Genomic DNA, 19,055 nt, shown 5'->3' with positions numbered 1-19,055 from the left:
CGCTTAGAGACATTATATTAAGCGTTATGCAAAAGAGGAATATTATTAATATTATTAAAATTACCAATCTCCGAAATTTCTCAACTTCATTCAGATTTAATTTGTACTGTAGCTCTACCAATTACCTTGTGCTATTTCTTACAATGCAGTAGGCAGCTTAACTCATATCCTGCCATAAGGCTGCTTGCACACTACCGCTATAGTGCTTTGTACACGCGAGCGCGCTATCGATTGGTTGCTTCATTTATGCGAATGAGCTACCGCTTATCTGCTTTGTGCATGCATTCTCGCATTCGTAAAAGCAGTTATTGTGCATGCCCATTGCACTGTGTCTCTTGTTTCGCACATGCTATTGGTAGTACCATCGCGTTAATCTGATTATATCAAAATTAACTTGGCACAGGGGGATTTGAGGCTTGGCACAATGGGGATTAGCCCTGTGGCATTAGGCCGTATTCATTATGGCAGGATAAGAGTTAAACTATCTAAAATTGATGTTGAATTTGCTGCAGAGTGCCCAATAACCCAAAATATCCAACTTCTTTTGGGTTGAATTTTCATCTCACAAAATAAGAAACTACACGACAACATTTCAAATGGTTTTCCTGCTCAAACCGACTCATAGGCTTCTACTGTCCGGCTGGAACCGGTTACGACTGGCAGCCCTGCCCAACAGGATCCTTCTCCAACATGGCCGGCCTGGCCAATGAGTCCCAGTGCACCCTCTGCTCACCGGGGAAGTTCTGCTCTGAGCTCAACGCGACAATGGTAACGGCAGACTGCGAGGCAGGGTACCTCTGCACCGAGGGGTCGGACAGAGCTAGGCCGGAGGTCACTTTTAAAGGTAAGCAATGTCCTTGGGTTTGGTATGGCAAACCATCATGTGCTACTATTGAACAAATCAAAATTTTTGGGAACCAGCTTTTTCTTTAATGATAATTTATTAAGAATTCAAGATATGTTTTACATGATTTCCAAAAGAATGAATTCCCATCAGAAAATCTGATCTTCAATCATATTCAGCATTTGAGAAGTTTAGCTGATAGATGAAAAATAAGTTTCTTGTTATATTTGCCATCTACAGTATTGTAAAAAGCTTTGTTTTCTATGTTTGCAGAATCTCACGGAAACAACTGCATATTTCTGAGAAAAATATATAACACAAAGAGACAAAGATCCACATGCTCACATAGCAACAAATAAATGAAGTACCGTACTAGGTTTTATCCATCAACTGGGTCGAGTGTGGCAAATGTAAATTTATGTCTTCTCAAAGAACATAAGTGCCACAGTAGGACTCAAACCGCGAACCTTGTGATCCACATACGGTGATGTATCCACTCAACCATGACACGTATATGTGTTTGTGTGTCTGTCCTTTTGTGCATTGGTCGTGTTTGTTTTTGCAGCCTTTTGGTCCTTCATTTAATAATGAACTTCTTAATTTTCATTCTTGTTTATAGTGATCCAAATTCTCTGCATTGTACGGAAGCTTTACCGTGCAGAGAGAAGGCGACTTGTTTAACTCACCAAGGCGCCTTGTTAATGTTAGGGCCTAGAAGGCAAGGAAACGAGTTGTTAAAGTCGCCAAGGTCCTATGCCTAAGACGAGAACGCTAGAAGGCAACTAGATAAAACTTACCAAGGTGCTTTGTTAAGGCCGAGAAGACACAAAGGCGCCTTGGATGCATTTTTACAATTCGCCTTTTCACCTTCCTGTCTTTCATGGTGCATTGGCGTGTTAAACAAGTCGCTTTTCGCTGCACGTTTAAGCTTCCCTGGCATCGGGCACTTCTTGAAAACAGAATACCTGGGGGGTGTTTCACGAAGATCCTCAGTCAGACTTAAACATAATGGAGAGCCATTTGTAGCCTTGAAATAAAATATATTCAAAGCCAAAATTCAAGTATTGTAGACTTTTCAGAAATTCCCCATCAAGAACATGAAATGTCCTTGATAATAGAAACTACAATTGATTTGAATCAACACTTTATGCCTTTCAAAATAACTTTTCACAATTTTTTTCTTCAAAGGTGCTAACAGCTTTCCATAATTGTTTAGTCCAACTTAAAGATAGGTTTAACTTATGATCTTTTTGAAACACCCTCTAGGTCCTGTACAATTTGCAGCTATTCAGTAGAAAAACAAACGTGGAGTTGAAATTTTGTTAGGGGCTTTTCTTCAATACTATTTATTCACTCTTTTTTGTGAAGCTATTTGCCAGAATATCTTGTGGATATCTCCTCGGTTTGAAGAAGTCAAATTTCCGGTGGGTGAAAACGGAACATGGGCAAATTCAACAGGGATGTGTCCATTCAACACTACTCAAGGTCTGTTTTGATGGTCTTTCATTCATCTTTAATTTGAGGAATTAGACGGGGATTAGGATGACTATAACGATCAATATCATAATTTACCTTTAGGCTACCGTTCAGATATGGCATGATAATCCGCTGCAAAAAAAACGCATTGTTTACTGGTTACGTGGTAATGAATGGCAACCGAGCACTCGAGAACGAGTCATTTATTTGCAATATATTTTGCAAAAAGCCTCGATATCATGATATTCAACCGATGTAATTGGTGTTCACTTCATTATTTAACACTAGCGAATCAAGATAGGGGCTTGGAGTCTAAAAGCCCCTTCCTATATATATTCAAGCCTCCAAACTGTTTTCATGAATGAAAATGTATTTCATGTTTGGCACACGTACAAAATAAATGCAGAAACCTCAAGCACCCAGCAGTCGGACCTAATAGTTGGAGACCAGCCTGTAGGTCCCGTGACGAATCTCTGGGAACAAAGGTTTGAAAGTGTTTTTGTGTTCCCTGATGAATACCGAACAATTTTGACTTGGGCTGCCCCCTTGAAAACCCGGGCATTCTTGTGAGGGGTCAACAAAGGTCATACAGGGCAGAAATTCAAATGTATTCAAATCGTGTCGATATGCATATCAAATTACTTGTCTGGTCATGAGGATTCTAAAAATGTACAGTTTGCTACACCTCCGACCTTAAATGAGGGCGCTATGGTCAAAAAAGTTGAAAGGTCAACACACTTTAGTGACTGGTGGTCAAATTCACCAACACAGTTAACCTTATCAAATTGCATATCAAATTACTTGTCTGGTCATGAGGATTCCAAAAATGTATATATTTTTATACCTCCGACCTTAAATGAAGGCGCTATGGTAAAAAAGGTCAATGCACTTTAGACTGGTGGTCGAATTCACCAACACAGTTAACATTGTCCGATTCTAATGATTTTAGTGTCTATGTTTTCTGACATATCAAATTCAACTAAGCAACGTTTAGATCAAAAGTGGTTGCCATAACCTTGAAATTCCCCCCAAACCCATGGATAAGAAGTTGTTAAATTTTTGTCAACGAAAAGGCAGCCATTTCGAATGTTCATGGTCAAGATAAGCAATTTTACTTTTGAAAGTTGTATAGTTGAATCTGCCATGCCAGAAAACATATTATTAGACACTAAAATCATTAGAATCGGACAATGTTAACTGTGTTGGTGAATTTGACCACCAGTCTAAAGTGCATTGACCTTTTTGACCATAGCGCCCTCATTTAAGGTCGGAGGTATAAAAATATATACATTTTTGGAATCATGACCAGACGAGTAATTTGATATGCAATTTGATAAGGTTAACTGTGTTGGTGAATTTGACCACCAGTCAAAAGTGTGTTGACCTTTCAACGTTTTTTACCATAGCGCCCTCATTTAAGGTCGGAGGTATAGCAAACTATACATTTTTAGAATCCTCATGACCAGAAAAGTAATTTGATATGCATATCGACACGATTTGAATACATTTGAATTTCTACCCTGTATGACCTTTGTTGACCCCTCACAAGAATGCCCAGGATTTTCAAGGGGGCAGCCCAAGTCAAAATTGTTCAGTATTCATCAGGGCACACAAAAACGCTTTCGAACCTTTGTTCCCAGAGATTGGTCACGGGACCTACCGGCTGGTCTCCTACTATAAATTAATATTGTACATCCATGCGTATTGTTGAAAGTATTAAATAGTTTCAGAGTCATGAATTGCTTGAGAAAATTTCAATCATAGATGGTACTCTTTCTTTCTTCGTATATGGTAATAATTGTTTGCCAGTGTTCTTTTTATATATATATATAACAATAAATATTACCGAACAGCCAATCAACCCATTGGACGGGCTCTGTGTATCGGCGATGGTATTACCCAAAGCCAGTGGCAACCTGTGGATAATTGCGGACCATTTAGAAATGTCACAGATGTTCTCACCGAAATTGCACAGGTTTTTGGATTTTTCTTTTCGAAATTTGATAATTTAAAAAAGGCTTTTTAATAGCCTTCATATGAAATGCTCTTGTGTTTAGTATACTGTAGATACCACTGATCATCACTACCTGAAAAAAGTTTGATGGATTATTTTTTTCTAAGGAAGATGAGTAAAAAAAAAAAAGGACCTATCATTCGGTAGATTTCACCTGATTTGATCATGTTCCTTTCCTACGTTTTTTAGAGTGTATCCTTAATTTACATTTGAATACTATAAAATCATACCTAACACAACAGGTAACGAATATCCCACGGTCAATCAATTCTACTCATTGTTTTAATGTCATTCCATTCATAAATGCATTGAATGATATTTTTTTCAAGGCGGCAACATATTCTCTGTTATATTCATTGATAATACGAAAATAGGAGCACTTGCAACAGGCCTTCTTATCTTCATTTACTACCTCTTGATATGGCAGTTAAAATCATACAATAGTTTAAGATAGTGGAATTTTACTGAATTATTGCATTCATAAGATGTTGGTATAATTAAAATCAGTTTTTAACCGCCAAATTTATGTACCATTTTCCAGTTTATGAGTTGTGAAATTTTATATTATGGAACATATTTTTCTTTAATTTTTCAAATAAAGATTGCCGTATATAAAAAAAAGGAACTTATGTGTCATTGTAATGTTGTAAGGGAAATGTGTTCGCTAATTTTATGTTACCTTAAAGGTAGTGTTTCCCTTTTGCAGCCAACATCTAATTCTCTATAACTTATGAATATGTCACATATGTCCTATCTGTGAAATTTAAACGTTATGTCCTAGCATTCAAACTATGCAAAGAAACCTGTTTTCTTTCTAGACTTCACTGTGAGACGCTATTGAGTGACTGACTGACTTCTTTTTTTTCTTTGATAATAACATACATGTACATGAAATGAGCTGTAAAGAATACATGAGCATTGTACACTTCAATAACTCACTTCTTGTAAAATTGAATCTTTGAGCAGCACAAAACGTACGACCATACGGTACAAGGGTCTGAAAATCAGACTATTTTCTATGCATAATTCTCGAAACACGTTGCGAAAATTCTTAATGGTCAATATACTTCCACATAGAGGCAGTTCTAATTTTATCAGGGGAGTTTTTAGTTGGTATTATCTCTTGTTTACCATAGTATTCACACAAGTTTATATTTTCAGCCTGCAAAAGGGACACACCACCTTTAAGGAGGGAAAGTCCTATCACTCGATGTGTTCATGCTGTAAGGATATTTACCCCTCAAATTTTAGGTGATCGTAGGTGAAGAAAACGCAGTTGAAGTGAGCCAGCAAGTATCATCTGTTACTTCCAACATCGAAGATATCACATCAGATGACATCACCTCTTTGGCAGAGATAACATCAAACATTGTGCAGCAAAATCTTACTAGTAAAGAGGTAATCTGCACGATGCCAGACCAATCCTATTGAACATAAACTTGCGATGGTTGATGAATTTTATTATGTTCCAATAATTATCTCATCAGAAACAAAATTGAAGTCCTCCCTACGATACATGTATAGCCTACAATTGTCATAGATGTGATAGAGGTATATCCCATGAATGGTTTTTAACAATATTGGATACCTTGAAGCTAAACTACTTTGAATGAAGAATTTACTAGAGCCTAACCCCGTATCATACTCTGTTTGGAAATTGTATAGTATTAATGACTGCTTTGAGAGAAATAGTTGTTTTTATACGCTCAAGGGAAGGTTAGAGTTGTGCTATTGCCCGAGGCGTGCTGAGGGCAATAGCCCAATTGTAACCTTCCCGAGAGCGTATAAAAACAACTATTTCTCGAATATTAAAGCAGTCATTGATACTTTTATATGCTAAAAAAAAAAAAAAAAAAAAAAAAAAAAAAAGAAATAATAATAATTTTTGTCGAAGATGGGATTCGATCTCTTGCGTACAGAAGGTGATGTTACTAAAATCACCGCCTTAAACCGCTCGGCCATCGCGCTCTGATACCTTACTTAGCAGTTTTCTCTAATATATACATTAAAATGGATTGAAAACGGCTTCGCGTGGTGGATGCTTCGCGGCTGCTCCATTAAACGGGCCCTTCTTTTACTTTTGCAATGCATATTGGCACGAACTTAGATCAAGATCTATCGGCAGATGTTGTTTTTTTGTTTTTGGAAGTTTATTTTCGTCTTCATGTCAACAATGCAAGATAATAATTGTTCGGTAAGATCGATCGAGATTCAATTGTATTGAAATTACCGACCAATTCTTCGCACACGTACGGTATCCTCGATCGCTCAGACCATTTGTTAACATGTAAACCTATGGGGTAACCATGGAGACTGAACTATTTTCCCGGTAACCATGGTTACTGGGATTTTAGAACTGTTTTAACCATGGTTACTGGGAATTTTACAGAAATAGTTAAAGTTTATGAATGCAATTTCGACCAATCAGATGGCTGGATTTCTTAAGTGAGGTATATAATGTATAATATTTTACTGGTTCTATGACATATTTAGGTCTGTCACTATCCTTTCATATCTGTTTGACCCCTTGGCTGTTGGTTCTTCCAAAATTTGCGTTACAGCTTCGCTTAGGATGTCAAGTTTTGTAATACCCTATCGTCATTTAGTTTGATTTCCAAGATTTGGCACCTGTCTCCTACTATAGATTAAATCATCTTCCTCTTTTGTTTTTGATTTGACAGGTAACAAAGTCTATAACGAGTATTGTGAGCAATATAGCTCAGGTAGAAACAGAGGAACTTGAAGCCGCAGAAGAGGAAGGTGGGGCAATAAGTAAATTAGTCCTGGCTTTTGAGGAACAAATCAGTCGTGTTGAGGTTGCCGATGGTGGGATGTTCAACATTCAGCAGCCAAATGTAGCTGTTCAGGTGATTTTACATGTATATCATAGGCTATGAAAAAGTAATTTGATTTCAACCAGTATAATAAATACAGAATTTCATGTCTAAGCTATATAAGGTTTGCATGGATTTTCAAAATAAAAGAATTAGAAAATTCATCCATTGTGGTTTCATTCAATCTGGTGTCCAACAAGGCGTGCTACTCCCACCATTTTTCTTTATAATTTCAAAAAAGATCTACCAAACAACATCACTTTTTTTTTGCTTTTATGTGTGCGGGAAACATCACACTTTGAATTTGGGGGATGCCTTACTAGGACGTCTGTGCGTGGTGCTAATCGCCTCATTTTCAATCATTCTTTATCAATAATTATAATAAGAATAATGATAATAACAATGATAATATACAGTAGGCTTGCGGTTGCACCATGTGAGAGAGAGGGAGGATTGGGAAGTCCTGAAAAGGACTCTCGATAATCTTTCTTTCTTGAGTGTGTGTAGTCCTGAAAAGGACTGTTGGTGTAGTCTTGAAAAAGACTGTTGGTTATCTTTCTTAGCTTATAGTTCTAAGGAGAACTATAGCGCCGGTTGGAGAGGATAGGTGCCCGGAGTGGCTCGACGTTTCGAACAGGTTGACTATCCGTCGTCAGGAGTGGGGAATAGCTGGCGTGCGTGAGCTTAAGTCACCGATAATGATAAGAATTGTAACATTTCACAGCGAAGGCTCTGCATGACCAAAGTTTCCCTCTCCCAGTTCCTATTTCCAGATAATGATAATGATAATAATTATAACAAAAATTGAATATTAATATTGATATTATTGTTAATAAAGATAATAATCATAAGTACAATGATAATGATAATAACAATAATTATAATTGGAGTTCAAATTCACATCACAGGTTCAGAGTGTACTTGCTGAGGATGTAATGAATGGTCTTGTGCTTACGCTAGCCGGATCCAGTCTTTCAGACCTGACCAAGTCCGATATTACCATCAGTGCTCCAACCCAAGATGACCGCAATGATGTCATTGCTACTAGACCAGACATTATCGCTCACGTCAACATTCCACCTTCAGTTTCATCCGTCCTTTCGTCCACGGCCCCACTCTCAGGAGCGCCGTCGAATGGCAGTGGTCAATATGTTCGGGTCAACTTTAATGTATTTTCAACTCCAGCCCTGTTCATTTCTAAATCATTGCGTACATTCAGTGCAGATAATGAAGGCTTCAATCGATCGGCCAACTCTCCCGTGATTTCTCTCAGTATTGGTCAAGGGAAAGTAGCAGCCTTGACCGAATTCATCAATTTTACCTTCACAACAATAATGGTAAGACCTACAATAAAATAGCAGAATAACATTTTTTCATATATTATAGAGCAGGTGATTTTGCTCAGTCCGTAAATCGTCTGCCTGTCGAACCAAAGATCGTGGGTTCGAATCCAACCCTGGCAGATGACTGAAGCCTGCATTATGTGTTAACTGGGTATTGGTGTTAATGCATTATTTTGTATAAAAATTCCTTATTCCATTGTGTTTTAAATTCTCCCCCTCTAAATTACATATTTCTCTACTGCTACAGTCTTTTCATCTACAATACTAATTTTACCAGGAACCTATAATATACAAGCACTGCTTTTTATTAGGTTCCTCACATTCTAGTTATCTAATATATGAATTGAGAATCATTGAGACGTGCTCCTTTGTACTACATGTATTGTATAATTTTTTATTTCAAATGTATGTCTATATTTTTTGTAAAATGTAGAACAAATAGAACTTGAAACGTGCCCCAACCCTGTTTCATAGACACAAGCTGAAAACACACCATCCCTCAGAAAGGATGTTAAATGGAGGCCACGTGTCACCACCTTTGCACGTTAAGAACCCACTGCGCTATTCGTTTAAGATTAGGGGAAAACCCTGGTGTAGTGGTCCACTTGCACACCCCCAATCAGTCAGGGAGGAGAGACCCAAGGATTACAGTGATTCATTTCACTTTTCGCTTCCCAGGCACAAGTGACGCCAAATACTTAATAATAATAATACGTATTTGTAATCTGCCTTCAGCAGTAGTTATAGACAATTAAATTTGTAGATATACATATATATAGGGGGAAAATTAAAACATTATTTTTTAATCTATTTGTTTCTTTTTCAACTCTTGTGTTTGATTACCCTCAAGATAAATGGGCTTAAACTAAACCAATCAAAATCATCATTCATTCTTCTTTCATGCTTTATTGAAACATTATGGTTCTATGCATTTCTTGATGTTTTTGTTGTTGTTTTGTAGTCTGGATACACGAATCCAATGTGTTCATTCTGGGATGAGGAGCAGGAAGATTGGTCCCAAGATGGGTGTGTTCTTGTTTCTGGAATCACATCATCTGATGAGCGCTATGATGAGGAGGGCGTGCGCTGTGCGTGTGATCATCTTACCAACTTCGCTGTTATCATGGTCAGTGAAAAGTAATTAGGCATTATTATATCCATTATCATCACCAGTTAACTACCGGTACTCCCGGACAACTAAAACCTGACTAACTAAACGCAGTAGGTTACTAGTGCTATTAAGCAAATAATTACCGTTCATGAAGGTGATGGGACAAACTATCACTTCCGGGGTGATCTGGATGTAGCTATCTTTCCGAAGCGAAGCTGAGGAAAGATAGCGTATACATTCAGATCACCAGCCGAAACCTGAAACCAAAAGGTGATTATTTGCTTTATATTCCACATCGGAAAAATTTCACTTCTTCCGTCATTTTAGAGCAACAAGTCATCAATTAACATCTAGCAAATGGTGTACGATACGTACAGTGTATATAGTATGGCAATGTGACCATAGTTCGCGCGTGACCAAAGTTTGCATACTAACACTAAACGCGCTTAAAGAGGAGAGCAATACGTAACGTATACAATTAAAGTGAAAGTGTGTTGCACTATGTAGATAGTACTACACTGTAAAAAAATAATAGTCGAAATAACTCAATAAAATTGAGGAAAAGAATTGCCTTATTTTTATGAAGTAAATATTACCTACGGCATCTTAAGTAGAATTTACTTATTTTGCTGAATAAATTTTTACTCAGTTAAATCGAGTTACATTAACGTAAATAATTTAAGTATTGTAATCATTTTAGATAATTAAAAAAAAGCTATGATAGGATTACATATTGCACGATTTGGTACCCATCTAATCGAACAAGTAACATCCACTAATCATTCACTACTTCTATTTAAGATTAATCACTAATCACTAACACTACTTCTATTTAAGATTTAACCGTACATATATATATATATCTACCACCATCACAAACTATTACATACGCTTCAATTCGACACATATTGAAAGGCTCCAAATTTTATATATACTTGATCGTAGCATCTTAAAAGGAAAATTGGTTGACAATTTCCTGAAATATCAAGTTTTGATTTGTTTTGAACTGGGTAAAAATTAAAAATTGTCTTGTCTTTGCTTAGCCATGTTAAATGAATTAGTAAATGTTTTAAAGTCCTTAAATTTTCATTCAACCACAAAAAAGAATTGTTTTATTTAAAAAAGAGTTTAATTTGGTCTTAATGAATATTCATAAATTATGTAAATATTTCTATTACGCACTGCATCGGTCCTTACTTTAAAAAGATAAGAATAATCAACATAAATTGTTTGAGTAATATGTATAATTTCTGATTTTGAGTTAAAATTACTCAATTAATACAAGCTGAAATTACTTAAAGTTCTTATGTATTTGATTTTACTTAAATATTCCACGTATGTTCTACTAAATTGAAAGTTTGAGTTAGCAAGACATAAATTTAGTGCGTAAGTGGCAAAACTAATGTTTTCAAGTAAATTCTACATGGAAAAAATATGTAAAAATTACCAATGAACAAATTCTTTTTTACAGTGTACTATCTACACACTGCAGCAAACTTTTCTTCTCCCATCAATGATGGGCGAACTATCTTTCATCACGTGGAAATATTACGTGGAATATAAAGCATGATAATCCTCTTGATGACCCAGGGATATAGTTGGTCCTGTGGATTAAATAGAATGGTGTATGTATTATACAGTATTGTATTGTGGGAGACAGTATATCTTACACCTGCTGTAATGCGAGTGGATACAGTGGACGAGCTGTCATTATTCTACCTCTAACATTCCCCCTTTACTACCCCAAAAACAAAACAATGAAGTATAGAGTTGGTCTCCAATTGGGTATGAATGATATTCTCACTCTTGAGATCAAATAAAAGTTGATGGTGTGGACTCTCGTGTGAAAAGTAGTATAGTGATATTCATTAAGTTTTTTCCATCAGTAATATGAAGATCTGCAACTTTCTATTTAAAGAAACCCCCAATTTCTCCGCTTTCAATTAACGACACACAGACCTAATATGAGAGCTGATGGTCTAATACTCAGTTTTATTTGGGTATTCAAAGAATATGTTTCAGTTTGGGCTCAAATTTCTTTCATGTTACAGGATATCCATAGACCGGACGATTCACCAATCGAGGCTTACAACATCCTGACTTACATTGGATGCTGTGTTTCTATCTTCAGTCTTCTTGTCACATTGGCAACCTACCTGTGGAACAAGTGAGCTCATTGGGGAAAAAAATGCAATTATTTATGTAATACAAAGAAGACAGAATCTGTAATTATTCACTGGTCGTTTTATCTTCAATTTTAGTTGGTAGCTTATGAACAAAGAATAGTTACATGAACTGTGAAAAAGATGCTTCTGAAGAATTTAGTAATAAATGATGGAAATGTAAATGCTCTCCCCTTCCTTTTATAAAATTATCTTGTAATCAAATGATTTGTGAAGAACATGTAAACCTGCAGCACAGTTCTCTACGGTATCACTTCACTTCCCTCCACTTTGAGCTAGCAGGGGCGGTATTCTGAACCCTGTGTTAGCTCTAATATTGTTGTATCTTTGAAGATAAGATAAAGTTGGTATTCTGAACATTGTTGTAACTTTTGTGTTATCTTTTGTTGTATCTTTTCTCTCATCTTATTGGCCGCGCCTGCGCTCATACTTTGGTGCGCTTGTAATTGTGCGTATTATTGATAAAGTGGCATTTAATCCTCATTTGCATATGCGCACGGGAGATAATATGTCGAGATAATTGGTATTCTGAATGTTGTTGTAACTTTTATCTTATCTTATCTTGCATGGTATTTACAACAATATTTACAACAGGTAGGGGGTTGTTGTATCTTTCGTGGTGTCGTGGTGATATAATGGCGGCAATATTTTTTGCCCAGAACCAACTTCGTGCCAATAGACGAGTTAGAAGAAGATTGTGTGTTGACCGGAAACATCACAGATGAGAACTTTCTAAGATATTACATGCTAGGATATGACGATTTTAATGCTCTCATCTTAACCAATATAGTGAAAGCATGATTTGTCTTCATGATCCACATTCAACAGCGCATAATGATGACGCGCGTAATAAGTGCTCAAATTACGCCCAAGATTAGTATGCGCTAGACGCATCTTCAGATATGGCATAAAGTATTCCTATTGGTTGACCTACTTATCATGCTTATATAAAATAGATTTTGATTGGTAGGGTCCATAAAAAATGGGCGTGTCATCAATGGTCAAAGATAAGATAGAGGCGGTCCTTCAAGAGATAACACAGGGATAAAACAATGTTCAGAATACCAACTTACAACAATATTAGCGCTGTGTTATCTCTGTGAGATACAACAAAAGATAACACAAAACTTACAACAATGTTCAGAATACCACCCCAGGGCTGTTGAGAACTACTATCAACAATGTACAGTTCATGATAGAAAAGGGAATGGGGAGGAAGAGGGGAACAAGAAAAGACACTGCCAAAATATTATTAGTTGCTTTAGGGGTGGTGTGACGAGGTTCATAAATAGGTTACAAAGATTTATAACATATCAATATTAAATATTGATATTCTATCAAATTCCTAGACAAAATCCTCTGCCTCATGGTGTGCAGTCTGCATAGAATAGAAAGCATATTCATTTCAAACACCTTTGGGGTATATATATTGCTCATTTGACATCATCGTGAATAGTTACACCCAGAGTGATTTTATTTGACACACATCGCCATTCTGAGGATTTGTGCCAAGTAATAGAAGAAATACGTAAAGCAAAATTATGTATTCTCCTTTATTTCTCAATCATTTTCCCTGTTGTTTATCTTTCTTTTTCTTTTTGTTTGATCTTTCCATTCTTCTGTGTTGCTTACAAAGTAATGGTAGGCCTGTATATGTATAGTATACTATTGCTCCGACGCATTCCTAACCCTATTTTAATGTTACAATCTTGATAGGGATTTGAGGACCAAACAGACTAACCAGATCTTCATCTGTCTGTGCCTGACCTTGCTGTGTCTCTACACGACATTTGTCATCATGATCTCTTTGGATTCTACCAGAGATTATCGTGAGGTCCAAGCTGGACCCTGTGGGATCCTGACGGCCCTAGTTCACTTCTTTGTTTTGTCCTCCATTGCATGGATGGGTGTGGAAGGGTACAATACGTACCTCTTCTTTGTGAAGATCTTTAACACCTACATCCAGAATTTCATGATCAAGGCTTTCTTAGCTGCATGGGGTGAGATATTTCTTTCTTTAAATCCTTTTTTTTTTTTGGGGGGGGGGGGGGATAGTGCTTACGATTAACGTTAAGTGCCTGTATGTTTTTACATACAGAAAGAATGTCTCTAGATCAGAAACCTTCGACCAAAGTATTTAAATATATATATGTAGGTATTGAAAGTAACCATGAAACAATGAGTTTGGCAAGATGCGACAGCCTGCTTTGCTGCTAATATATTTATATAACAAAAAGATTATTTTGCCCATACCAACCCATTATTAAATGAATTTAACATTGGCAATTGTTTATATAAACGCACAACAGAGTTTGACCTTCATTTTTAAATATACACATGAATAACCTGCTTCCTGATTCATTCAATAATTTTTTGGATTAAATAACACTATCCATGCTTCCCCTACTCGGAACTCATTAAACTTTCATTTGATAAATCCTAAATTATTAATCCTGGCTAAATCAATAAATCATGGTCCAGACTCAATACAATCATGTAAAACTTTGTTTGATCTTCTCCCAGTGCTGAATTAATATTCAATATTATTGTCAGATTCCTATAAATCATCCATCAATATATTCTATCCTGTATACTTATACAGGTTTTCTGTGTCAGACATATTTTCATCAGCCTATTTTCATGTTCATTTTCACCATCATTCATTATCATCAACATCATCAGTTTTTGTTTCAATTCTTTATCATTACCTCCCTCCCCTTTTTGATTTTTCAATCACTTATTATGGTAATAGCTCTTCTTTGCAATTTTCTTAATGAATAATATTGGTATTGTGTTATCAATTAAATTTAGTTTTGATGTCATCATTTATTATTATTATATTGTATACACATTAAAAATACTTGTTATATTTTGTAGTTGCTGAAATGTAATTGGATCTGTATGTTGCAGCAGAAAATAAATTCAATTCATTCCAATTGCAAGTGATTTGTACAAAGAAGACTCTAAATCCCAGAGAGTATATTAATCAAGATATCTAACTCATTTAAAAAGTAATTATAGTGTCACCATAACCGTGGGAAACATATTGTGAGCTGGACAGCACAACGATAACATGAATAGGCCTCTTGAAGAAACGGGGAAAGGAATAGCTAATGTACACCTGTAGGTGTAGTATGATTGATTAAATAAACTGTATTTCCTCATATACGTACGTCATTTCAGGAATTCCTGCACTTATCGTGGTTCTTACCGGAGCTATAGCTAGAGACTCTTATGCCCATGATGATCTGTAAGTGGTAATGCTTGAAAGTTGAGCTTGAATATTGGATTGCATAGCATAAAGTATACTCAACGATCTTCAAATTTTGGATTCAGCGAAATCACATTTCTGTACTTTAATCTAGTTTAATGGCATTTGGTATTTTGGTATCTCATGAGTTAGCAAGTATACAATCATGATCTGTAATTGATATCTCATTATTACTTTCCTGGGTATGTAATGTATTCCAAGCTCTAGAAACATCACCAACCAAATATAATCACCACATACTAAAAATATCAGATGTTGTTGGTAAAGCATGGGTCAAGAAAGCTTGGAATTGCCAAAACAAATAAAGGGAAATTATTTACAATAAAAATTCTTCAGTTAAAATGTTTCAAGGACAATGGCCATTTCGCATAACTATCGCTAAGATAGTATTGATTGATTTAATTCAGTCTCTTTACAAATTGCATATTTAATATCAATAGATGCTTCCTACAATTCTGGGCTCAAATCGGAGGTCTCCTGATTCCCATGTCCATCATCCTCTTAATCAACATTGTCATCTTCATCCTGGTGGTTCGACAATTGCTCCGGTCAGCCAACAATGCAGGCCGGGTGAAAAGAGAGGCTAAGGCAGAACGTCGAGAGACTATCAAACGTGTCCAGAACGCGATCTGCATCTTGCTCCTGCTCGGTCTGACCTGGGTCACCGGATATCTTCTTTTGATCCCCTCATTCAGTCAGGTAAAGCCAACTAACTCCAGCGCAGTATATATATCTTCTAAAAAGTATCTTGAGAACTCAGTTATGATAATTACATACACCAGCAATACCTTTTTAGATGTTTAGTATCTGAAGAACATGAGATATAATGCCATATACCTAATTATTATTTCTGAAACATTTGCGTTTAACAGGTAGCTCAGCCAATCTTCATCGTCCTTAATTCCTTCCAAGGGTTGTTCATCTTTCTACTCTACTGCGTCCGGAACCCTGTCATCCGTGAAAAGTGGGGGCTAACTTGTTTCGACAAGTTCCTAAGGAAAGAAGGAAGCACTTCCAGCGGTTTGATGAACTCGACAGCCCAATCCTCGTCAGCTGGCGTGATTAGCAATTTGCGCCCAGAAGCCTCGAGTAATTACTTGTTGCCTACCAAAGACGACAATCCCGATCCTATGTGTACATTCAATCCAACCTTTGATGTTAGCCAGGTTGAGGAAGGGGTCACACCACCTATGAACAAATATCTCCAAGATTCCACCGAAGAACAGAAAAACATTGATCGTGATGCAACAAGCATTGATGTTGTGACGGTCTAGTTTAAACATACCCATTCGTGGAAAATAGCCCCTTTTGCCAAACTACCCCAAAGCCCTGATGGTAATAAACTCCCAAGAAAGTGCCTATTACTTAGGGGACACGTCCCTTCATTGTTGAGAAAAGTATGATGATGGTACGATGGTTCTATTTTCAATCCATTTTAATCATTTTTAGTCATGAAATAATAGATATATGTATATTTCGAATGGAAATTAGATACTAATGGTAAATCTAAGGTTCCTATTGCTGTCCTCTTTACAGATATTTTTTGTTTGCACAGGTTGAATATTTGTTTGTCTCCGTCTGGAATCGAATCGGGTAACTGGCTGAGAACGCCACTGCCAAAACAACTAGGCCTTACATAATCCTCCATCCCCTTCCCCAAAGCTTTTTGCATTTACCATTCAGGCAATCAGGTGATTGTTATTTGTTATCATCTATATTTTACGAAATTAAACAATGACAAAATTATATCTGTACAATTTGAATTTTTTAAAATTTGAATTTGAATTTATTAACAACAACAACATAACACAATGTTACAAAATGTTTTCGAGTGGGTAACAAAATATCATGTCGTATACATATACATGTACATGAGTTACAAAGAAAAAGAAAATATCCATAGTTGAACTATATGTACAAATTAAATTGATCATATATCATGTCATATCAAACCTGTGAATTAGCTATAACTTAATAATACGTAGAGATTTGTGGCTGGAATTGAAATTCACAGAGTTCAAATAGCATATAAGTGATTCAAATAAAGGATATTTTAATACTTAAAAAATTAAAATGTTGATAAAGGGAGAACCGAAGTTAGCACGAGTGCTAGTCACGATTGTTTCTCCAAGTTTCTAAAACTGTATGGAAAGTCATATTAATATTTATTTTGACTTAATATCATATTATTTGATCCTTATGATTCATCTCTGCTTAGGAGTTTAATTCTGAGATTTTGACGAAATCAAGATCTTGTTTTTTCTTCTCTTATATTTATGGGCAAATTATCTTCCTCCTTTCATAACTAACAAAATGAAACCGTTGCAATTTGTGTTCACTTCAAAATGTAATATCTTTCCTATTTTTAATTGTTTATTGCTAAAACTCTCAATTATTTGTGTCTTTCATTTCCTGCTTTTATTAAAACCATCTTAATATCAGTGTTGACATTCCCTTGAACCCTTACTGTACTTACTGTACGACATTTTCGGAGATTGCGCTGCAACCGCTTGGAATTTTGAATTGTCGTTTCATGAATTTCTTCCCTTAAGTCTTATGCATATTTTGATACCATTTTCGTCGAAATCAGATATACCTGTAAGGTGTTACATAACAATTAGTATGCGCATGTCATCAAAAATATGCTCTAATTGCATATATTCATGTACAAGCAGATATGTGAATACAGGTTTGGATGTATTTCTTCCTAAGTGGGAGATATGAATTGATATCAAATTGCTTTTATATGTTTCTCAAAGTAACTTGATGTATTCCAGAACAAAAGAATACATTAGAAATAAAACAATAGATATAATAAGAAATAAAAACAATAAAATACAAAAGAAAATAAATATAAAATCACATCAAATTTGCCTAAATTATCATTATTTATTACATCAGAATAACTAATTTGTGTTAAAAAAGAAGTTTCATATGAATAAAGGGTTTCAATTAACATTCAAAAAATGGAGTCTGACAATTTTTGTAATGATTCTAGTTCCCTGTTTATTTCCAGATTTGATATTCATGAATGCGTATTCATAATTTATGCAAATTAACCTATGCATTTTCAAATATCATAAAAATAATGTAGGCTCATGAATTTGAGATGAAGGAAACATTTATTCAATATATTTTTAACATTCTTCACAAGTCTACAGACAAATATGTAGAGTTTTCTGTAAAATGCATAAAATTAGCATTTTGCATAATTAATTAGAACGACAAAAATGTGCATATCAGGAACAAATTAATTATACCATCTTGTTCCTTACGTAAATATCTACAAATTTGCAAATTTTCGTGTTCATCGGACTTTCAACGGCCGAGATCATGGGGAGGGGGGGGGGGGGGGGGGGGAGGGGCCTCCCAGGTGCCCCCCCCCCCCCCCGTCACGAGGTGCTCATGCAAAATAACCCAGTAAGGGTTAATAATGTTGAATTACAAGTAAGTACAAGCAAAACTAGGTGATTTGATTTATCTTCTGTAATTATTTTTATTCAATATACCTCGACAATGTTAAAACAATTATATTTCTTGTAAACAAATTGACACGTGAAATATAACATATGAAATAAACCGTATTAACCCTATGTTAACTGGGGGGGGGGTCAAATTGACCCCCCCCCCCCTTTAGAAATTTCGCGACTACTCCGAAACCGCGGCAGATATAAAATTTTCCTTTCATGACTTTTTACTTTAGAGTCTTACGCATCTTTTAAAACAATTTTTTTCGAAAATCGGACATACGGTTACAAGGTCACGTGACCTTTTGTCTTTGCATGTCAGCCCGAAAATTGCTCATTTTCGTGATTTGTGTACAAAACATGTAAAAGTCATTTTTCCTAAAAATAGATAAAACATTGGTTATTCAGTCTTGTTTAAAGTTTAGATGTTTGTTTTGGAGTCAAAATAGTTGAATTGTAGTTATAAATGAAATAAAACAACAAAAGCAATAAAATACATAAGTTAAAAAAAA

General features: G+C 35.7%; 1 protein-coding gene across 1 annotated transcript in view; it reads left to right on the top strand.

The window, feature by feature from the left end:
- LOC589029 (neurogenic locus notch homolog protein 3-like) overlaps window positions 1-17,650 on the top strand; it is a 47,019-nt gene extending 29,369 nt beyond the window's left edge. Inside the window, exons 26-37 of the mRNA XM_030977553.1 lie at window positions 626-844; window positions 2,213-2,329; window positions 4,174-4,295; window positions 5,586-5,732; window positions 7,016-7,201; window positions 8,077-8,505; window positions 9,473-9,637; window positions 11,674-11,789; window positions 13,522-13,805; window positions 14,989-15,055; window positions 15,517-15,775; window positions 15,949-17,650. Coding sequence (XP_030833413.1) covers window positions 626-844; window positions 2,213-2,329; window positions 4,174-4,295; window positions 5,586-5,732; window positions 7,016-7,201; window positions 8,077-8,505; window positions 9,473-9,637; window positions 11,674-11,789; window positions 13,522-13,805; window positions 14,989-15,055; window positions 15,517-15,775; window positions 15,949-16,350 — 2,513 coding nt within the window. The 3' untranslated portion in view covers window positions 16,351-17,650. The remainder of the gene's footprint in view (window positions 1-625; window positions 845-2,212; window positions 2,330-4,173; window positions 4,296-5,585; window positions 5,733-7,015; window positions 7,202-8,076; window positions 8,506-9,472; window positions 9,638-11,673; window positions 11,790-13,521; window positions 13,806-14,988; window positions 15,056-15,516; window positions 15,776-15,948) is intronic.
- Window positions 17,651-19,055: the final 1,405 nt, after the last annotated feature.

This window comes from Strongylocentrotus purpuratus, unplaced genomic scaffold (genome assembly GCF_000002235.5).
Source record: "Strongylocentrotus purpuratus isolate Spur 01 unplaced genomic scaffold, Spur_5.0 spur5_scaffold_1, whole genome shotgun sequence".
Classification (NCBI taxonomy): Eukaryota; Metazoa; Echinodermata; class Echinoidea; order Camarodonta; family Strongylocentrotidae; genus Strongylocentrotus; species Strongylocentrotus purpuratus.
This window is presented reverse-complemented; position numbering and strand designations above follow the sequence as displayed.